This window comes from Leopardus geoffroyi, chromosome B4 (genome assembly GCF_018350155.1).
Source record: "Leopardus geoffroyi isolate Oge1 chromosome B4, O.geoffroyi_Oge1_pat1.0, whole genome shotgun sequence".
NCBI classification, from domain to species: Eukaryota; Metazoa; Chordata; class Mammalia; order Carnivora; family Felidae; genus Leopardus; species Leopardus geoffroyi.
In genome coordinates, this window is record NC_059341.1 from 27,862,745 (window position 1) to 27,878,315 (window position 15,571).

The 15,571-nt window shown below is 46.6% G+C and overlaps 1 protein-coding gene across 24 annotated transcripts in view; it reads left to right on the forward strand.

The window, feature by feature from the left end:
- The window catches only part of SVIL (supervillin), a 235,284-nt gene extending 219,954 nt beyond the window's left edge, over positions 1-15,330 (forward strand). For all 24 annotated transcript variants that reach the window (XM_045462535.1, XM_045462533.1, XM_045462534.1 and 21 more), the window contains 9 exons: positions 1,941-2,092; positions 4,387-4,492; positions 5,168-5,375; positions 6,722-6,855; positions 8,569-8,724; positions 10,311-10,454; positions 11,738-11,862; positions 14,056-14,211; positions 14,309-15,330. In XM_045462535.1, coding sequence (XP_045318491.1) covers positions 1,941-2,092; positions 4,387-4,492; positions 5,168-5,375; positions 6,722-6,855; positions 8,569-8,724; positions 10,311-10,454; positions 11,738-11,862; positions 14,056-14,211; positions 14,309-14,395 — 1,268 coding nt within the window. In that variant the 3' untranslated portion in view covers positions 14,396-15,330. The remainder of the gene's footprint in view (positions 1-1,940; positions 2,093-4,386; positions 4,493-5,167; positions 5,376-6,721; positions 6,856-8,568; positions 8,725-10,310; positions 10,455-11,737; positions 11,863-14,055; positions 14,212-14,308) is intronic.
- The last annotated feature ends 241 nt before the right edge of the window (positions 15,331-15,571 follow it).

Below are 15,571 nucleotides of genomic sequence, written 5' to 3' on the forward strand. Positions count from 1 at the left end.
TAGTAATAAATTTGTGCATATTGAAGAAAATTGCTGAAAACTATTATGAGATATTTTAAGGAAATAATTCTATTTTAGATATATATACTGAAGTCCACATTAGAATGTTAGATGGTAAAACACTGGTTATTTAAGCCAGGATATATATTTATACAATGTACTTAAGTGCTAACAGATTTCAAGATATATATCAACTTCTGTGACCTGTTTTAAGCACATCTTTCCCCAGCTGACATGACTAATTTTCACTACTTTGAAGAGTGGGATTGCTAATCAAAGACAAACTTTTCTTCTATCTAAATTAGCAGAAATTTCAATGGAGTGGCTTCCAAACTAATTGTGAATATGCATAGCCTATCCATTAAAAATACACAAACTTGAAGTGCCTGGGTGGCTCAGTCCGTTAAGCATCCAACTCTCAACCTCTTTCTCTGCCCCTCCCCCTCCTCAATGCGTGCGCGCGCACGCTCTCGCGCTCACTCGCGCGCGCTCTCTCTCTCTCTCAAACATTTAATAAAAGATACACCAACTTGACCAGTTCAGGTCCACAAAAGATGGCACTAAATGTTGTGCTTAAGCAAAGCACTGTCAAGAATTATTATGATCATTTATGGAAACTATATATACAGTACTTTGCTAAAAGGCCAAAAAATCAAATAAATATGACCCTGGCCTCTTGAGAACTTAAAATAAATGAGCTTTCTTCTTACCTTCAAACCTCAAGATAACTGTGATTTTGTAAATGGGACTGGCGCTGGGAAAAACTGGGTTAACAGAGAACCAGAGAACCTAGTTATTATCTTTAATTTTCAACAAGCGTGGGTGTTGTAACATGCGTTCGCCCACTGTTGCCCATCACTTTCTGGGACCACCCAGGCAGACATCTGAGGGTAACAGCTCAGTCTCCTGACCTCATTCATTCCAGAAGGGTCTGCCTGCAGTCCCTGTCACCTTGTCATTGTCACCTCCTCAGAGAGGCCTTCCTTCAACAGGGAATCCTATTAGCACTCACCCTGCCCCATGTCACAGCCCCGTCTGTCATCCTCAGAGCACTTATCAACCGTCTGAAACTGTCTTGCTCATGTCTGTTAGGATGAAAGCAGGAGGGATGTCTTCTCATTATAGCTCTGGTATCCCGAGGAGGCCCCGGGCACACTGTGGGTGCTCGGTGAGCGGTTGTTGAATGAACGAGAGGAGACCGGAGTGCGGTATATACCGAAAAGTAGCGAGCTGAGGTCTGAAATACTGCCTTTTCAAAATGGCCACTTGGCCAATTAGCTTCCCGTGCCTGCTCTTGGGTGAGACCTGTGAGCCGGGTGCTGCTAATGCAAATGCCTGTGAGGTGCCAGGCGGTAAGGACAACCAGCACTGAATCCTGGCTACGGACCCAGCGACAGATAGTATTGAAATCCCAGATTATTTTATGAAAGCGGTATGTCAGCAATAGATCTCTTCCATTTCTGACAGAATGTGGAAACTCCAGAGTGTGTTTTCACTAGAATAGTTTTAGCAGACTAAATTTTCCCTTTGTACTTAAAGCTAGCCCAGCTGTTGCTTTCAATATCTTTTCTCTACCAGCTAATCTTCTGCCAAAAAAAATGGCGTAAGACGGAAAATGTATTTCTGTCTTTGGGAGCCGTCGGTCCTGCTCTGGCAGTCACCCGCTTTCTCTGTCACACACTTGGAGTGATCCGCCGCCTTCCTGGAGGATGACAGGTGTTTTTCCTAGGGCATCGAGAAGGCTAGATCATTTTCCTCCAATTTGGAGGCTCAGGATCAGTTACTGGAAGAAAGGTGGCTTTTCTCCTCAGCCCCATGCCCCAAAGCTTTTTGTCTTCCCTCTCTGTCCTCACAGAGCCCGGAGAAGAAAGCCATACATTTGCTCCTCTTTTGGCCTATCGGCTGTTTACCCTGCCCTCTCCGGTTCTTTGTGTTTGCAGTGGGAAGTCGACAAAAGGGAGAGCATTCAGCAAGGGTGGCTGGCAAAGAGAAGTGTGTCTACTTCTTCTGGCAAGGTCGGCAGTCGACCGTGAGCGAGAAGGGCACGTCGGCTCTGATGACGGTGGAGCTGGACGAGGAGAGGGGTGCCCAGGTAAGTGCTGGAAAGCAGCTGAATGAGAGAACCGTCCTTCCTGGGGAGCCACAGGGTGTGCGGCCTGGTCCCCTGAAGACCCCTGACTCCTCGTGAACAAAGACAGCATCGCACAAGTGACTTTTGGTTCTGGTCTGGCTTCTCCAGACTGCAGGCTGGGCCTCCCCTCTCCTCTCCCCACTGGCAGGTCAGGAGTAATATGCTCTTCAACGAGGTGTTGTATCTGTAAATAGTGGATCCATAAGACAGGTACCAAGCGCCAAGGGAGGGTTTGGTTTTTTTAAGTTTCCACTTAACCGATATTCAAGGAGTTATAAATAAAACCAAGAGATGCTGTTTTCTACTTCTAAAATTGGTAGGGATTTTGTAAAGAACGGCTCCAGGGTGGGTAAGGATTCAGTAGGATGCCACCACTGGGAAGTGTAGCTTGAAACAGCCATCCTGAAAAGCAGTTTGGCTCAAGAACCTTAAAATTCTCATAAACTTTGATCAGTTATTCCACCTACACAAATCTATCCGAAGGAAATACCAGAGATTAATGTAAAAATGAGTATTCTTATCTGTTTTCTCATCTGCATTCCTCCCAGCAGCCCGAGTGATTTTTCGGGAACATGTCGGACCGTGTCATTCCCTTGCTCTCCAAACTGGTGTCCCGGTGATCTGCCAGCACCTTCGTGGTCGGCCCTGAACACCTCTCCCACCTCCCCCTGGCTTTCTAGCCTTTTGCCACTCCTGAGACACACAGACCTCTTTCCTCCCACCCCAGGGCCTTTGTGCAATTTCCTATCTGGAACATTTCCCCTGTATCCATAAGTAACTTTCAACTTCATATGATTCAGGTTTCTGTTCCAGTGTCACCTGTTATATCCAAATCCCTCCCCATTCTCCATCCCTCTGCTGAGCTTTATTTTTTTTTTTTATAGCACTTACCACTATTATCACTACTTAAAACCACTTCGTAGTCATTTGTCATTTCATTTACATTTTGTAGACATTGCGTTTACTTACTTGTTACCCTCTTTCCCTAGAAAGTATGAAAGAGACCTTGTGTGCTGGTCTTTATCCGCCATTATAACCCCAGGGCCTGTATAATGCCCTGGGGCCAAGATTTTGTGAACATTTCTTTTTGCTGTTTGGATTACCTTTGCCTGGGGTCCCATCCTTTAGTAATGAAGAGTTGACTGTAAGGTTTTGGGAAAGCATGATACCACGGGCAGGTATCTTCACTACCTTGGAGGAGTAGTTAACAATAGCATGAGGGAGGAGAACAGAGGAATTTTCTCCGAAACAGATTAATGTTCACCTAGCCTTCTAGATTCCTAAGAACCAATCCTGTTCCCTAAAAAAATACTTAATACACATTTTCTACTATAGACTATACAATAATTGAAAATAACTGTTAGTGGCCATTGCATTTTAATTTATCCCTAATAGTGGGCAATTTCAACTGCCTTTATTTTTGTAAAGGCCATGTTTCAATCGTGGCTGCAAAATCACCCTTAGAATTTTGAGTCTTAATCTCTCTAGTCTGAGCATTCCACTTTTTATCAAGCCAGTGGATGTAAAAACACTTCAGACATATAAAACGCTGCCACAAAATGGCGCTTAATTACGCAAAGTTGGCCCTGAGGTTGATCTGTTAACTCCTGGTAGGAAATGCTTCCTACCTTTCGGTTTGCCCCGACTTCCAGGCTGAATAAACAATTTGCTCGTGAAGGGAAAATGTCTAGCCAAAGTGAGAGTGAGTGGAGTCAACCCTAACAGTTTTACGAGCAGCTAACACAGTGCTTCCCAGGCGAAGGGGAGGCTGGTCCGCAGGAGCAGTGTTCCATGAGTGGACTATGGGAATGGTTGCAAAAGAGACAGTTCTCCCCTCCCGCCCCCACCCCTGAGTCACTAAGTGATCAGTCGTTCTCACCGCTGAGAGGTAGACTTTGTTTCAAACTTGTTTAGATCAATCATGCTACGTCTATACCACGGAATACCACTAAAATATCAAACCTTGTGTTTCCAAAGTCTTTGACGGCAAAACATCAAGTGAATAAAATCGGGTATTAAGTAACAAAGGACAACAATCCTACTTTTGTCTGGGAAAGACACATGCCTGAAAGATACTTTGAAAGGAAAGCTGTACCCTAGACCTTTCACAGTGGTTATCTTTAGACACAACAGTAGTGTCACTGGTGTTTGTGGGCACTTCTCGCTGTTTTTCAGAGTTTCTACTAGGCAGGTGTTCTTTTTAAGACTTTGAAAACCAGTACGTGTTACTTACTGGAATGCGTTTCCATTGAAAGGTCCAGGTCCTGCAGGGAAAGGAGCCCCCCTGCTTTCTGCAGTGTTTCCAGGGGGGAATGGTAGTACACTCCGGGAGGCGGGAAGAGGAGGAAGAGAACGCGCAAAGTAAGTCACTGTCACCGTTGGAATAAGATTCGTTTCCCTCTCCTAGAAGGTGTTTTCACACTGGGGGTGGGGGGGAGGGGTATTAAAGTAAGTCTCCCTTTATATAGCTGTGTCTTCACCCCTGAAAGCCTCGTCACGTTTGCCTTACAAATCAGCCTTATGGGGAGCTCATAGCCCCCCCCCCCCACCTTCCTGTGGCGTTTACCTTAGGATACATAGGACTCTGTATGCAGGAGGCTGGGAGATTACTTCCCCTTAAACTGAATCCCCACAGTGACTCTGTCTCTCTTTTCAAGACGGGAGGAAAATTCAGTGGGTCATCTATTATAAATTGGATGCTGGCCAACAAAAATCTCTTAATTTATAGAATAGATTTATAAAAAAAATAAAATAAAAAGAATTCTTAGCTTCAGAGCCTCTCTAAATATGCCTGTTATGTGATTTACCTGAGTATTTATAAATGTTACAAAAATGGGTTTTCTACTTCACGACCCTGCTTCTAACTCCAAAAGGATGTGCTTTCTGGGCCGGCAGCGAGCTGGCCGCCACTCCGCCTGAGCCCCCCACCCCCACCCCCAAGTCACAGGATGGGCCTGGGTGGGCCCAGGGTGGGTGGTGTTGGCGGGTCCCCTGGCGGCACACGTCCTAACTCTGTGCCGCTGCTGCCCCCTGCAGGTGAGTGGAGGCTGTACTGTGTGCGCGGAGAAGTGCCTGTGGAAGGGAATTTGCTGGAAGTGGCCTGTCACTGTAGTAGCTTGAGGTCCAGGACTTCCATGGTTGTCCTCAACGTAAATAAAGCCCTCATTTACTTGTGGCACGGATGCAAAGCCCAAGCCCACACGAAGGAGGTCGGAAGGACCGCAGCAAATAAAATCAAAGAACAGTGAGTGTTGTGTGTGAGGGCATCTCTCAGAAGGGGCTTCCCCGTGGGACACCGGCTGAGGCGGGAAGGATACCCAGGGTCTCCAGTAGAAGCCCGGGTGTACTTCAGGTGACTTCAGCAGGGGGAGGGTATGAACGTGGTTGGGGGCCTCTGACATGCCAAGTGGCCGTGACACACATCTCGCTTCAAGCTGCCCGCGTGAGGGCTTCCCCCACCTTCTGAGGATGTACCTGCCTCGATGAAAGGCAGAGTGAGGAGTGAGGGAAGTGCCCCCAACAAGTGCCGTCATTTCTTTCATGGGTATGATTTTGAATTAAAAGCCTGGAGGCCTTTGGTATTTAAAGAGAGCAAATTTCAAATATCGTTTAGGGGTTCAACATTTCAGTTTTGCCAGAGCAGTGGAAAGTTAGGAAGCGTTTAGCTAAAGAAAAGTCTGGGAGACCACCAACTGTGTCAGACTATAAGATGTCCCCTTTGCAGAGGACAACCATATGCCTGCATTTGCCCGAGTCGCTGGACCGCCAGCTAGGCAGGGGATGCCTGGCATTTCCTCAGGCTGTCACCTGGGAGGACACTGGTAACATGTGAACAGTAGAAGCGAAGTGTTTCCAGGGCCACGGCATGCCGCCAAAGGGTAATCTGGTCAAATCCGTTCTCTGGGCACCACAGCGGTGCGGGGCGGGCATCCTTCCCCTGGGACGGCTCTTGAACCTACCGCGCCAAGGAGAGGGCGGAGAGAACGCAGGCCAGTGCCCTGTCAACAGGCAGACGGCCGGGAAGCAAAATGTCTCATCTCGAAACGCTGTTCTGTGTGCCAGCGAGTGGGGAGGGGTGATAGTTGACCTTCGGCGAGGTATCCAAAGGCATCCCTGGCCCACTGGATTTTCCCCTTGGACCACTGGGAAAAAGCAGAACGATGAACGCATTCGCTCTGCAGGTATTCACTGATCACGTACTTGGTGCCAAGCACAGATTTAGGGACCAGGGTCTTGCAAGTGAACTAACCTAAGTCTCCGTCCCCATGACGCTTATGTTCTAGCAAGAGAGGACAAGGAATAGTTAATACGTATGTTGTATATAAAAACGTGATCACTTTCATTGCAACTTGTATGTAATTATACATTCTTCTCTAAGGGCTAAGCCAGTCCCTCTCATTGCTGCCCCCCCCCCCACCACCACACACACATTCATAAACCACGGAGCATGTTTTTATTCATTAGTAAGAATTATTTTAGGAAGAAGAGAGATGGTGAACTGACCTGCAGATTTAGTCTTGAATAATTCCATACTGCCAACACTTCCAGGCTTAAAACAAACAAACAAACTACTGGATTTTCTCCGTGCAGATGTCCCCTGGAAGCCGGACTGCATAGTAGCAGCAAAGTGACAATACATGAGTGCGATGAAGGATCGGAGCCCCTGGGATTCTGGGACGCTTTAGGAAGGAGAGACAGGAAAGCCTACGACTGCATGCTTCAAGGTAATCCAACATTCCGTAGCTTTCCATCACTAATTTAGTCAGTACATATTTACTGAGCACGTACTATGCACAACACCCAGTGAATCACACCTAGGCTAGGTCCTCCCAGGCCTACAATGCAGTAAGGAAGCTAAATAATATGCACAGCTAAGCATAATGCCAAATAAAACTTTGGTGTGTCACGAAAGAGGTACGAATGAAGGAGGCTGAGAGTTAAAAGAAAGAGTAGTTCCACCAGGAAACTCACACGACATTTACACAGAGCCTCGGAGGGAAGCATGACCTGAAGAGACGGAGGGAGAGCAGCGAATTCCAGGAAACCAGAGGGACAGTGACACAACGTGACCCTATGGCACGAGACGCTTTCGGTCTGGCCAGCATCCTGGGTGCAGGGACCTAACGGAGTTCAGATTAGAGAATAGGTCGGTTTTGTATTAAATACACAAAACGCAGATCAACTTAACGTACAGATTAACACAGAGGGAAAGCTAACAAGTATTAGGCAGGTTAGGATGAGACAGACACCGCCTAAGCACCTGATCTGCCTTAACGCTCACCACCTAATGCCACCGTGTTTGTTCTGATGAGGAAACTGAGGCACAGCGAACTTCATCAGCTTGCCCAAGGTTGGACCACAGTGGGGTATACTCATCTCAGTTTTCCTGAACTTTTACAGAGTTTTTCTTAATAATGCATATTGGTGATGGAAAATGTTTGAAAGTACAGAGAGGTTGAAAAAGAAACTAAGTCCCTTATGATCTTCTCTCTCAAAGATAACTAGAATCAACCTTTCTCTATGGGATCCATACACATCTATATTAAAGGAAATTTTGGACGGCAGTACACAGTTTTGTAACCTGATTTTTCCCTTTATTATGAACAGTTGCTCAAGTTGTTAATATCTAGACTTCTCTGGCTGCAGGGCATTCCATGAATATGCTACATGCCATTTTCTATTTAACCTGTCTCTTTTGGTTGGAGAGAGGTTTCCGATTTTTCCCTATTACACAATAGAGATGTGAGTAAATTTAAACCAAGTACGTGTATTTGCTTCTAGTTAAATTCCTAGATACAGAAGTGCTGTGGTAAAGGTAGAAAAGATTCAGGGTACAGCTCAACCAGGGTGCCCCCGAACACGGACACCAATCTCCATATTCACCCGGCAATATACATCAGAGAGTGTGCATTCCCCAGTGGACTTTGCCTTTTCCTCTGCCAAAACGGGGGTGGGGGTGGGGGGTGGGCGGAGACTGCTACCTAAGCACTATTTTAACTAATGGTTTAAATTGGAAGTACTGTTAAATGCTTATGTATTTTTTTTAATTATTTAGATTTCTACTTTGGTGAATGTTTTCATTTCTGCCTTTCTGTACATTTTTACTGAGATATTTATCTTTATTCTTTTATATACCAAGGGCACGAACCAGTTTCCACATTTCTCATTTTGTCACTTGCCTTTTTGTTTGGTTTGGGGCTTTTTTGCAATGAAAGTGTTCATTTTTGTACTGTCAGTGCAGAAATCCCCTGTCCCTTCATTCCTCCTTTTATAATTATGATTAAGGAGACCTTCCCCACCTCCAAGGTCAGATAAATTTTACCTATTTTCGCACGAAGTTTTGGGGTTATTTCATGTCTTACGGTCGCTCTCCCGTCCATCTGGGATTTCCTTTGACGCGTATCGTGTCCTCAGCTCTGTTCTCTTTTCTTTCAAAGATCCTGGAAACTTTAACTTCACACCCCGCCTGTTCATCCTCAGCAGTTCCTCTGGTGACTTCTCAGCCACAGAATTCATGTATCCCGCCCGAGACCCCTCTGTGGTCAATTCTATGCCCTTCCTGCAGGAAGATCTGTACAGCGCGCCACAGCCAGGTATGGCCCGCGGAAGGGGTCATCGTGCCGAGCCACAGAACGTACACCTTCCAGACGGCCTTTTTACTTTACTTGCATATTGACTAAACGGTTTTTATTTGCCAAGTGCCCTGGCGGGTAACTTTCATATGTTATCTCATGCTCACACCTACCCCAAAAGGAAGGGAACATCAGCCGTATGTTACAGTCTAAGAAACCGAGGCCCAGGTACTTAACTCGCCCAAGTAGGCTGAGCACAACCGTGTCAGGCCTGGAATCTCAGCTCTTCTCCCAGACTCCCCTCAGTCTTGTGGCTTCGTGGCCCACAGTCGGCCTCCCCTGCTCCGGGCATCATGTTTTCCGTTCAAGACACAAAGAAGGGGTTGGGAAGAGGGCATTGATGGCCGTGTCTCTCCCTTGTATTGGATAAAGCAAAAGCTTTCCCAGAAGCCCCCAGCTGCCTTCTGCTCACATCCCGTTGGCCAGAGCTCTGTCACGTGAACACCCTCCACTACCGGGGAGCCTGGGAGAGCAAGTGGCGGGGCGGCAAGGGGTTGGGAGTATCTGTTGAATCAGCCAAAGAACGGTGTCTGCCTTAGCCAAGGCTGCACGGCAGGGCTGTGGTTCCCACCCATGTCTTCTGACTCCGAGGTCAAGGCTGTATCCACCCGGCCCCCACCTCTCGACAGAACCGGTTGTGTGCCCTTGTGCTGGTTGGGACAGTCACCGTCACCAGAGACTGGGCTGTACGGACCCGGCCAGACTCCTGCAGTCGAGTCTGAGCCCTTGTGCCCTCTCCCCTCAGCCACAACCTCTCATTAACCCGGCCCAGCTCCCCACCTTAAAAGCTCAGCAGCTGGCCCACGGGTCATACTGCGGGAAATACTAGCAAGTTCCTTCAAAGGGAGGCCGCTACCCACCCTCTTCACGCTATGCCTCAGGGTGGGTTATCAACCTCTTCTGGGCTTTTCAAATGTGTGGTGTGCGTGGACTTCTGAAACACGGGCTAGGAAAGGACGCGGGGCAGGCGGACCGAGCAGGTGTGAGAGCCCCTCTGCCACATGGAACACGAGTCAGGCTGACGGTGTGTTAGAACGCGTCTGCTCCTTCAAGCCCTATTCTCTCACCGAGAACCAGGAACTTAGTCACCTAGGAAGCAATCGCATGTGGGGCACGCACATCAGTGACCTGTAGGGCAAGGGGGGTGTACTCTCCGGTTTTTAATATGCTCTTTGGAGAGAAATGCTGCTTACAGCCCCTCGCGGGTGCGTTATCCCTCCCCTCAGCATGCTGCCAGTTCTCGGAAGGGCCGCCGGCGGGCCGGCTACTGAGGAGGGGCAGAGGGAGAGAGAGTGTGGGGACAGGGAGGGAAAAGAGGCCGGCATCACAGATGCCACCTCTCTCTGCCCAGAGGCTTTAACTGACTGTATGCTCAAAGGGCTGAGGCGTCACGGACACCCCACCTTTGGCCCCGCCAAGGGGATTCTGCACCCCCTCCCTCTGACAAAAGCAGCCTGGAGGGAAGCATCCATTAGGTTTGGGGAAGAGTGCCCCGGAAGCATCCACGGAGAAGCCCCTGATTGTCTGGTCTGCCCTTGCCCTCACAGCACTCTTCCTTGTTGACAACCACCATGAGGTGTACCTCTGGCAGGGCTGGTGGCCCATCGAGAACAAGATCACGGGTTCCGCCCGCATTCGCTGGGCCTCCGACCGGAAGAGTGCCATGGAGACCGTGCTCCAGTACTGCAAAGGTGAGGCGTCGGTGCCAGTGGGCAGGCCTGGGGCCCTCAGCTCTGCGACAGGCTTCATCCACCCCGGCAGGATCGCAGACCAGTGTTTTCCTTCCTGCGTGTGCCGGCCAACCTTGATAAAGCCCGGCATGCAGTGATGAAACCAAGTTTTTTTTTGAGGCTTCTTAATCTTGAGATTAACGCATTCTTGACTGTCACCATGAATGCGAATTCATTTTTCTCTTTTACATTACTGGGCCGTCTGAGTTGCTACCCTCAAGATTTAAGGCTGTATTGTGGAATGCCCTGGAGGGGTCGAAACCCTTTTGCACTCTGGTGTAATCATGCTGGGGGCCTCCTTCTGCGCATAGCCGCCCACTGTCCAGAGTGGAAAGCTCGCCTAAATGGGCTGGAAAGCCAATGGCAACCTTTTGGTCATTCGTTATTATTCTTAGTGTGATATCTAAAAAAGAAAGATCTGTGAACTCATGGCTTTTTACTATACCATCTGCCAAAAATTTATAGAATTTTATGTAAAACGAAGATGCCAGTAATTTCTTATCTTAATTTTTAAGGTTTCATGGATTAGTTTCACTGAGTTCATACAGTTGATTCTCTCTTGAAAAGCTCGTCAGTAACAAGTAACAAATCCCTACCAAATGTTTAAATTAGAGTGGTTTAGAAAATGCTGTTTAACTCACATTGAACTTAACGCTGCCTTAGGAAGTCAGAGGAATACTTCTACAGGTGAATGCAAGAGGAAAAAATCTCTTGCCCAGGAGCCATGGAGAGAGGCTTTCTCAGATCCAGAGATGTGGAAGCATTTTGCTAGAGTCAGGTCACTTACATGCAGTGTTATGCATCCTTGTATGCATAAACTTAACATTTTGTATAAATACCATCCCTGCGTTATTATGAACTACTCACAACTTGCACTCTAACCATAAGTCAAGAGATCCAAATGAAGGGGCGCCTGGGTGGCGCAGTCGGTTAAGCGTCCGACTTCAGCCAGGTCACGATCTCGCGGTCCGTGAGTTCGAGCCCCGCGTCAGGCTCTGGGCTGATGGCTCAGAGCCTGGAGCCTGTTTCCGATTCTGTGTCTCCCTCTCTCTCTGCCCCTCCCCCGTTCATGCTCTGTCTCTCTCTGTCCCAAAAATAAATAAACGTTGAAAAAAAAAAATTTAAAAAAAAAAAAAAAAAAAAGAGATCCAAATGAAGAAAAGATTTCAAGGGAAATCAGAGAAAGACTGGGTCTTTGGACCCATACCCCGGGTGTCCTGATGCTGCCCTCTGTGTACCTACAGGAAAAAATATCAAGAGGCCGCCCCCCAAGTCTTACCTTATCCACGCTGGTCTGGAGCCCCTGACGTTCACCAATATGTTTCCCAGCTGGGAGCACAGAGAGGACATTGCTGAAATCACGGAAATGGTGAGTGTGGTTTGCTTCCCCGTGAACGTGGCTCCACACCTCTCAGATCGTGAGTTGACTGTACCTTGGGAAGAAGCATCCCAATGGCATTTTCCAAGTGATAAAATGTTGTTGTTGTTGTTGTTTTCTTTTACAACATGTTAGCAAGTCTACACAGAATTAGCTTAGGAAATGGAAAAATCATTTGAACTATTTTGGTATTCTTCTACACCTGGTGTTCAAGTTAAACAACTTAAAAGCAAAGGTGAACTTCATTACTCTGAAGAATATACAGAAATAAAAGCTGCCATCTCTTCATTCTGTTCGCTAAAACTCTGTTGCTTTTCAAGGTCCGCATAAGGCGCAACAAAATCCTCTGGCTTCAGACATTAACCCTGTGTTTGAGGAGGCACAAAATAAATCTGTGATGGATTATTCACAGATCAAAGTACGAAGTGAATGAATGTATCGTGAGTCACTCCTGATTAGGAGTGTGAATAGCTCATTAATAGTATTTCATGAAACCAGTTGGTATTAGCCCATGAAGCATTTATCATAACCTTTATTTACTAAAGCATATTATTAACCAGAACATTATAATTTCCAACCACATAGGAAAAAAAAAAAAAAAAAAAGCTTACTACAGCTGTGTAGAATTTCTTAAGTCATGAGTTTTTAACATTGTGAAGGAAATAGGTTTGTTCCATTTCAATTTTCTTACTATGTCAGAGAGCTGCTTTTCCGGAGGAGACGACATGGGTATTTTACGGGAGGTCCGAACACGTTTAAACAAAAAGAGTTCGCTGCTGCTTAACAGTGGATGGGCAGCGCAAATGCCTGTTTAATGCCAGCATCGCTGCCGAGACTCACATCTCTCTGTAAGCCAGTGGGCTTGGTCCACGCGGGGAGGAGCCCGATAGGGCTCTGTTTACAATAAACATGCAGTCGTGCCTGGGGGTGCAGCGCCCCGCACCAGTACCTCCTCCTGCGTGTGAGTTCAAGGCTGTAATTACCGCTGTGTCCTGCTTCCGCCGTGCATGCCCAGGCAGCAGTGGCCTGGGAGCATCTCGCGCAGGCTGGCGGGCTTCCGGCCAGTGAGGTCGGGCTTTCCACGCCAAGTTGTGGCAATAACACAATCACTGAGCGCTCACCGTGGGCCAGGCACGGCTCCGAGCCCTTTATGTGTATTTTCTCCCTTATTTTTACAACAGCCTATTAAGATTCATCTTCGTGTATCTCCGTTTTCCCAGGGAAGGAGCTGAGACACAGACACCTGAAGTAGCTTGTTCCGGGTCTTAGGTGCAGGATTGCTCCAAACCCACTCCGTGACCACTAGTCTCGACCATCATTGATGAATTTGGCAACCCTGTTAGTCATTCATCCCCGCCACTCAAAAGGAGGGCAGTGATCTGGCTTCCAGGTTTAACAGAGGAAGAGAATTTACCTGTAGTAACCAGTTCAGTGTAAATGCACACAGAGTGGTTTTTGTTTGTTTGTTTGAAGTCTGGATTCAGCAGCATATCCTGGACGCATTTTCTTACCTTTTTCTATTATGGATTAAGAAACAGGGCTCAAGGGGGCAGCATGAATCCTCATAAGGTTATTTTAAAATACTTTTAAACAAATTCCATTATCTGAATGCTTCTAGTGTTTAGAGTTCAGATTTAATCATCTTTTTTTTATTTAAAAAAAATTTTTTTTAACGTTTATTTATTTTTGAGACAGAGAGAGACAGAGCATGAATGGGGGACGGTCAGAGAGAGAGGGAGACACAGAATCCGAAACAGGCTCCAGGCTCTGAGCAGTCAGCACAGAGCCTGACGCGGGGCTTGAACTCACGGACCGCGAGATCACGACCTGAGCCGAAGTCGGACGCTTAACCGACTGAGCCACCCAGGTGCCCCGAGAGTTCAGATTTAATACTCTTAAGCCATAATTCACTCACGTGATACTCCCTTTTGTCCAAGGCAGGATTTATTTGGTGAGGTGGGAAGACGTGTAAAGGAGAATTGTGGGGCTTTGGGCAATCCCTTTCCATTTCAGAGCCTGCTTCCCCTTGAGCGACCCCCACCCCCCCCACCCCCGGCTAGGCACAGACTAGACAGGGTCCGGCGAGGGCACAGACAGGACAGGGTCGTGTATTTGCGGGCGCGTGACAAAACACTGGTGCAGGTGCAGGACACGAAGTTCTCTCTGCTCCCTCCTCTTCTCTAGGATACGGAAGTTTCGAATCAGATCACCCTTGTGGAAGATGTCTTAGCCAAGCTTTGTAAAACCATTTATCCGCTGGCCGATCTGCTAGCCAGGCCACTGCCCGAGGGAGTTGATCCTCTGAAGCTTGAGATTTATCTCACTGACGAAGACTTTGAGGTAAGCATTTCTTCGTGTGGGATGGCGTTTAAGCGACACGTTGGCTTGGATGGGAGTCCTCTCACTCACCCACTGGGCGTCTCCCCCAATTTTGCAGTTTGCACTAGACATGACCAGAGAAGAATACAACGCACTGCCCGCCTGGAAGCAGGTGAACCTGAAGAAAGCAAAAGGTCTGTTCTGAGCGGGAGAGATGGCTAGAAGAATCTGCTGTCACTTTCGAAACCCTTGGACCAGGAAAATGGCAAATTTTTTTTTTTTTTTTTTGGACTGGTATTTAAAAAAAAAAACAAAAAAGATTTTTTTCATCAGAGTTTTTAAAACCTGAAGTTACTAGCTCTACTGCGTGTCCTGGATTTGTGTATTTTGTAAATGTTTCAGCGAACCCTTTGGAAACTCTCTTTCCACGACTCAGCAGGTCATGTTAATAAAGGTGTCCCCGTGTGCACTTAAGTAGCTGTTCCTCAGCAGCTGCTCTCGCACTGCCCTCCTGTTCCAGCTGAGCGTTGCCTACTCTTTTTTTTTTTGAAGCAATTCTCTTCATAAAGTGTTATTTTGATAGTTTGTGGATTCTAAAATATATATATTTATATAAACACCATATAAATCAAATACGTATTTAACAAAGCAATATTATTCGATTCACTTTTAAGATTTGTTTTCCTTTTGGTGTCAAAATAATATGAAAAGGTAGATGGAATTGCTTCTGTGGAATTAGCTCTGGCAGCCTTCTGTACCTTCACACACAGTTCAGAAATGTCTCCTTCGGCCCTAGGTCTGACTTGTTCTGAGTGCTGCTTCCGGTGCTAAAATGAACAGAGACATTTGTACTTCCTGGCACGGGCTCTAAAGGATCTGTGCGAATCCACCTTTCAACCTTAATATCTTCCCTGAAATGTATAGTGCCTTGTTTTTATGTACAGTTTATATACAGAAAAGTTTGCTCTGCGTTTTTTGATGATGGTTTGGAACATTATCTCCAATTTTACTCTAAAAAACGGTAGAAATGAAAAAAAAACATCTCAAATTTCTAAAACCTGTTGTAAACATTAAACATGCCATTTTGTGATACAGGGCTCCAAAATAAAAGCTTCAGGAATAAACACGATAATTGATTCACATCGAATCCCAAGCATGTTCCTTTCTGCAAAACGTTCTTTTCGTTCATGTCAACCTAGTATCAATACTTGGCCGTTAAATATTAACTGCTAAAACTTTAGGGCAAGATTTTATGTAGGGTTGTATAACTAAATAGACATTTGACCCATAACATTCTGAGCACTATATTATAGACATATATTTGCAAATCATCATTCGACAGAAGCTTTTTACCCTAAAATGATCTCCGCATCTCATACTG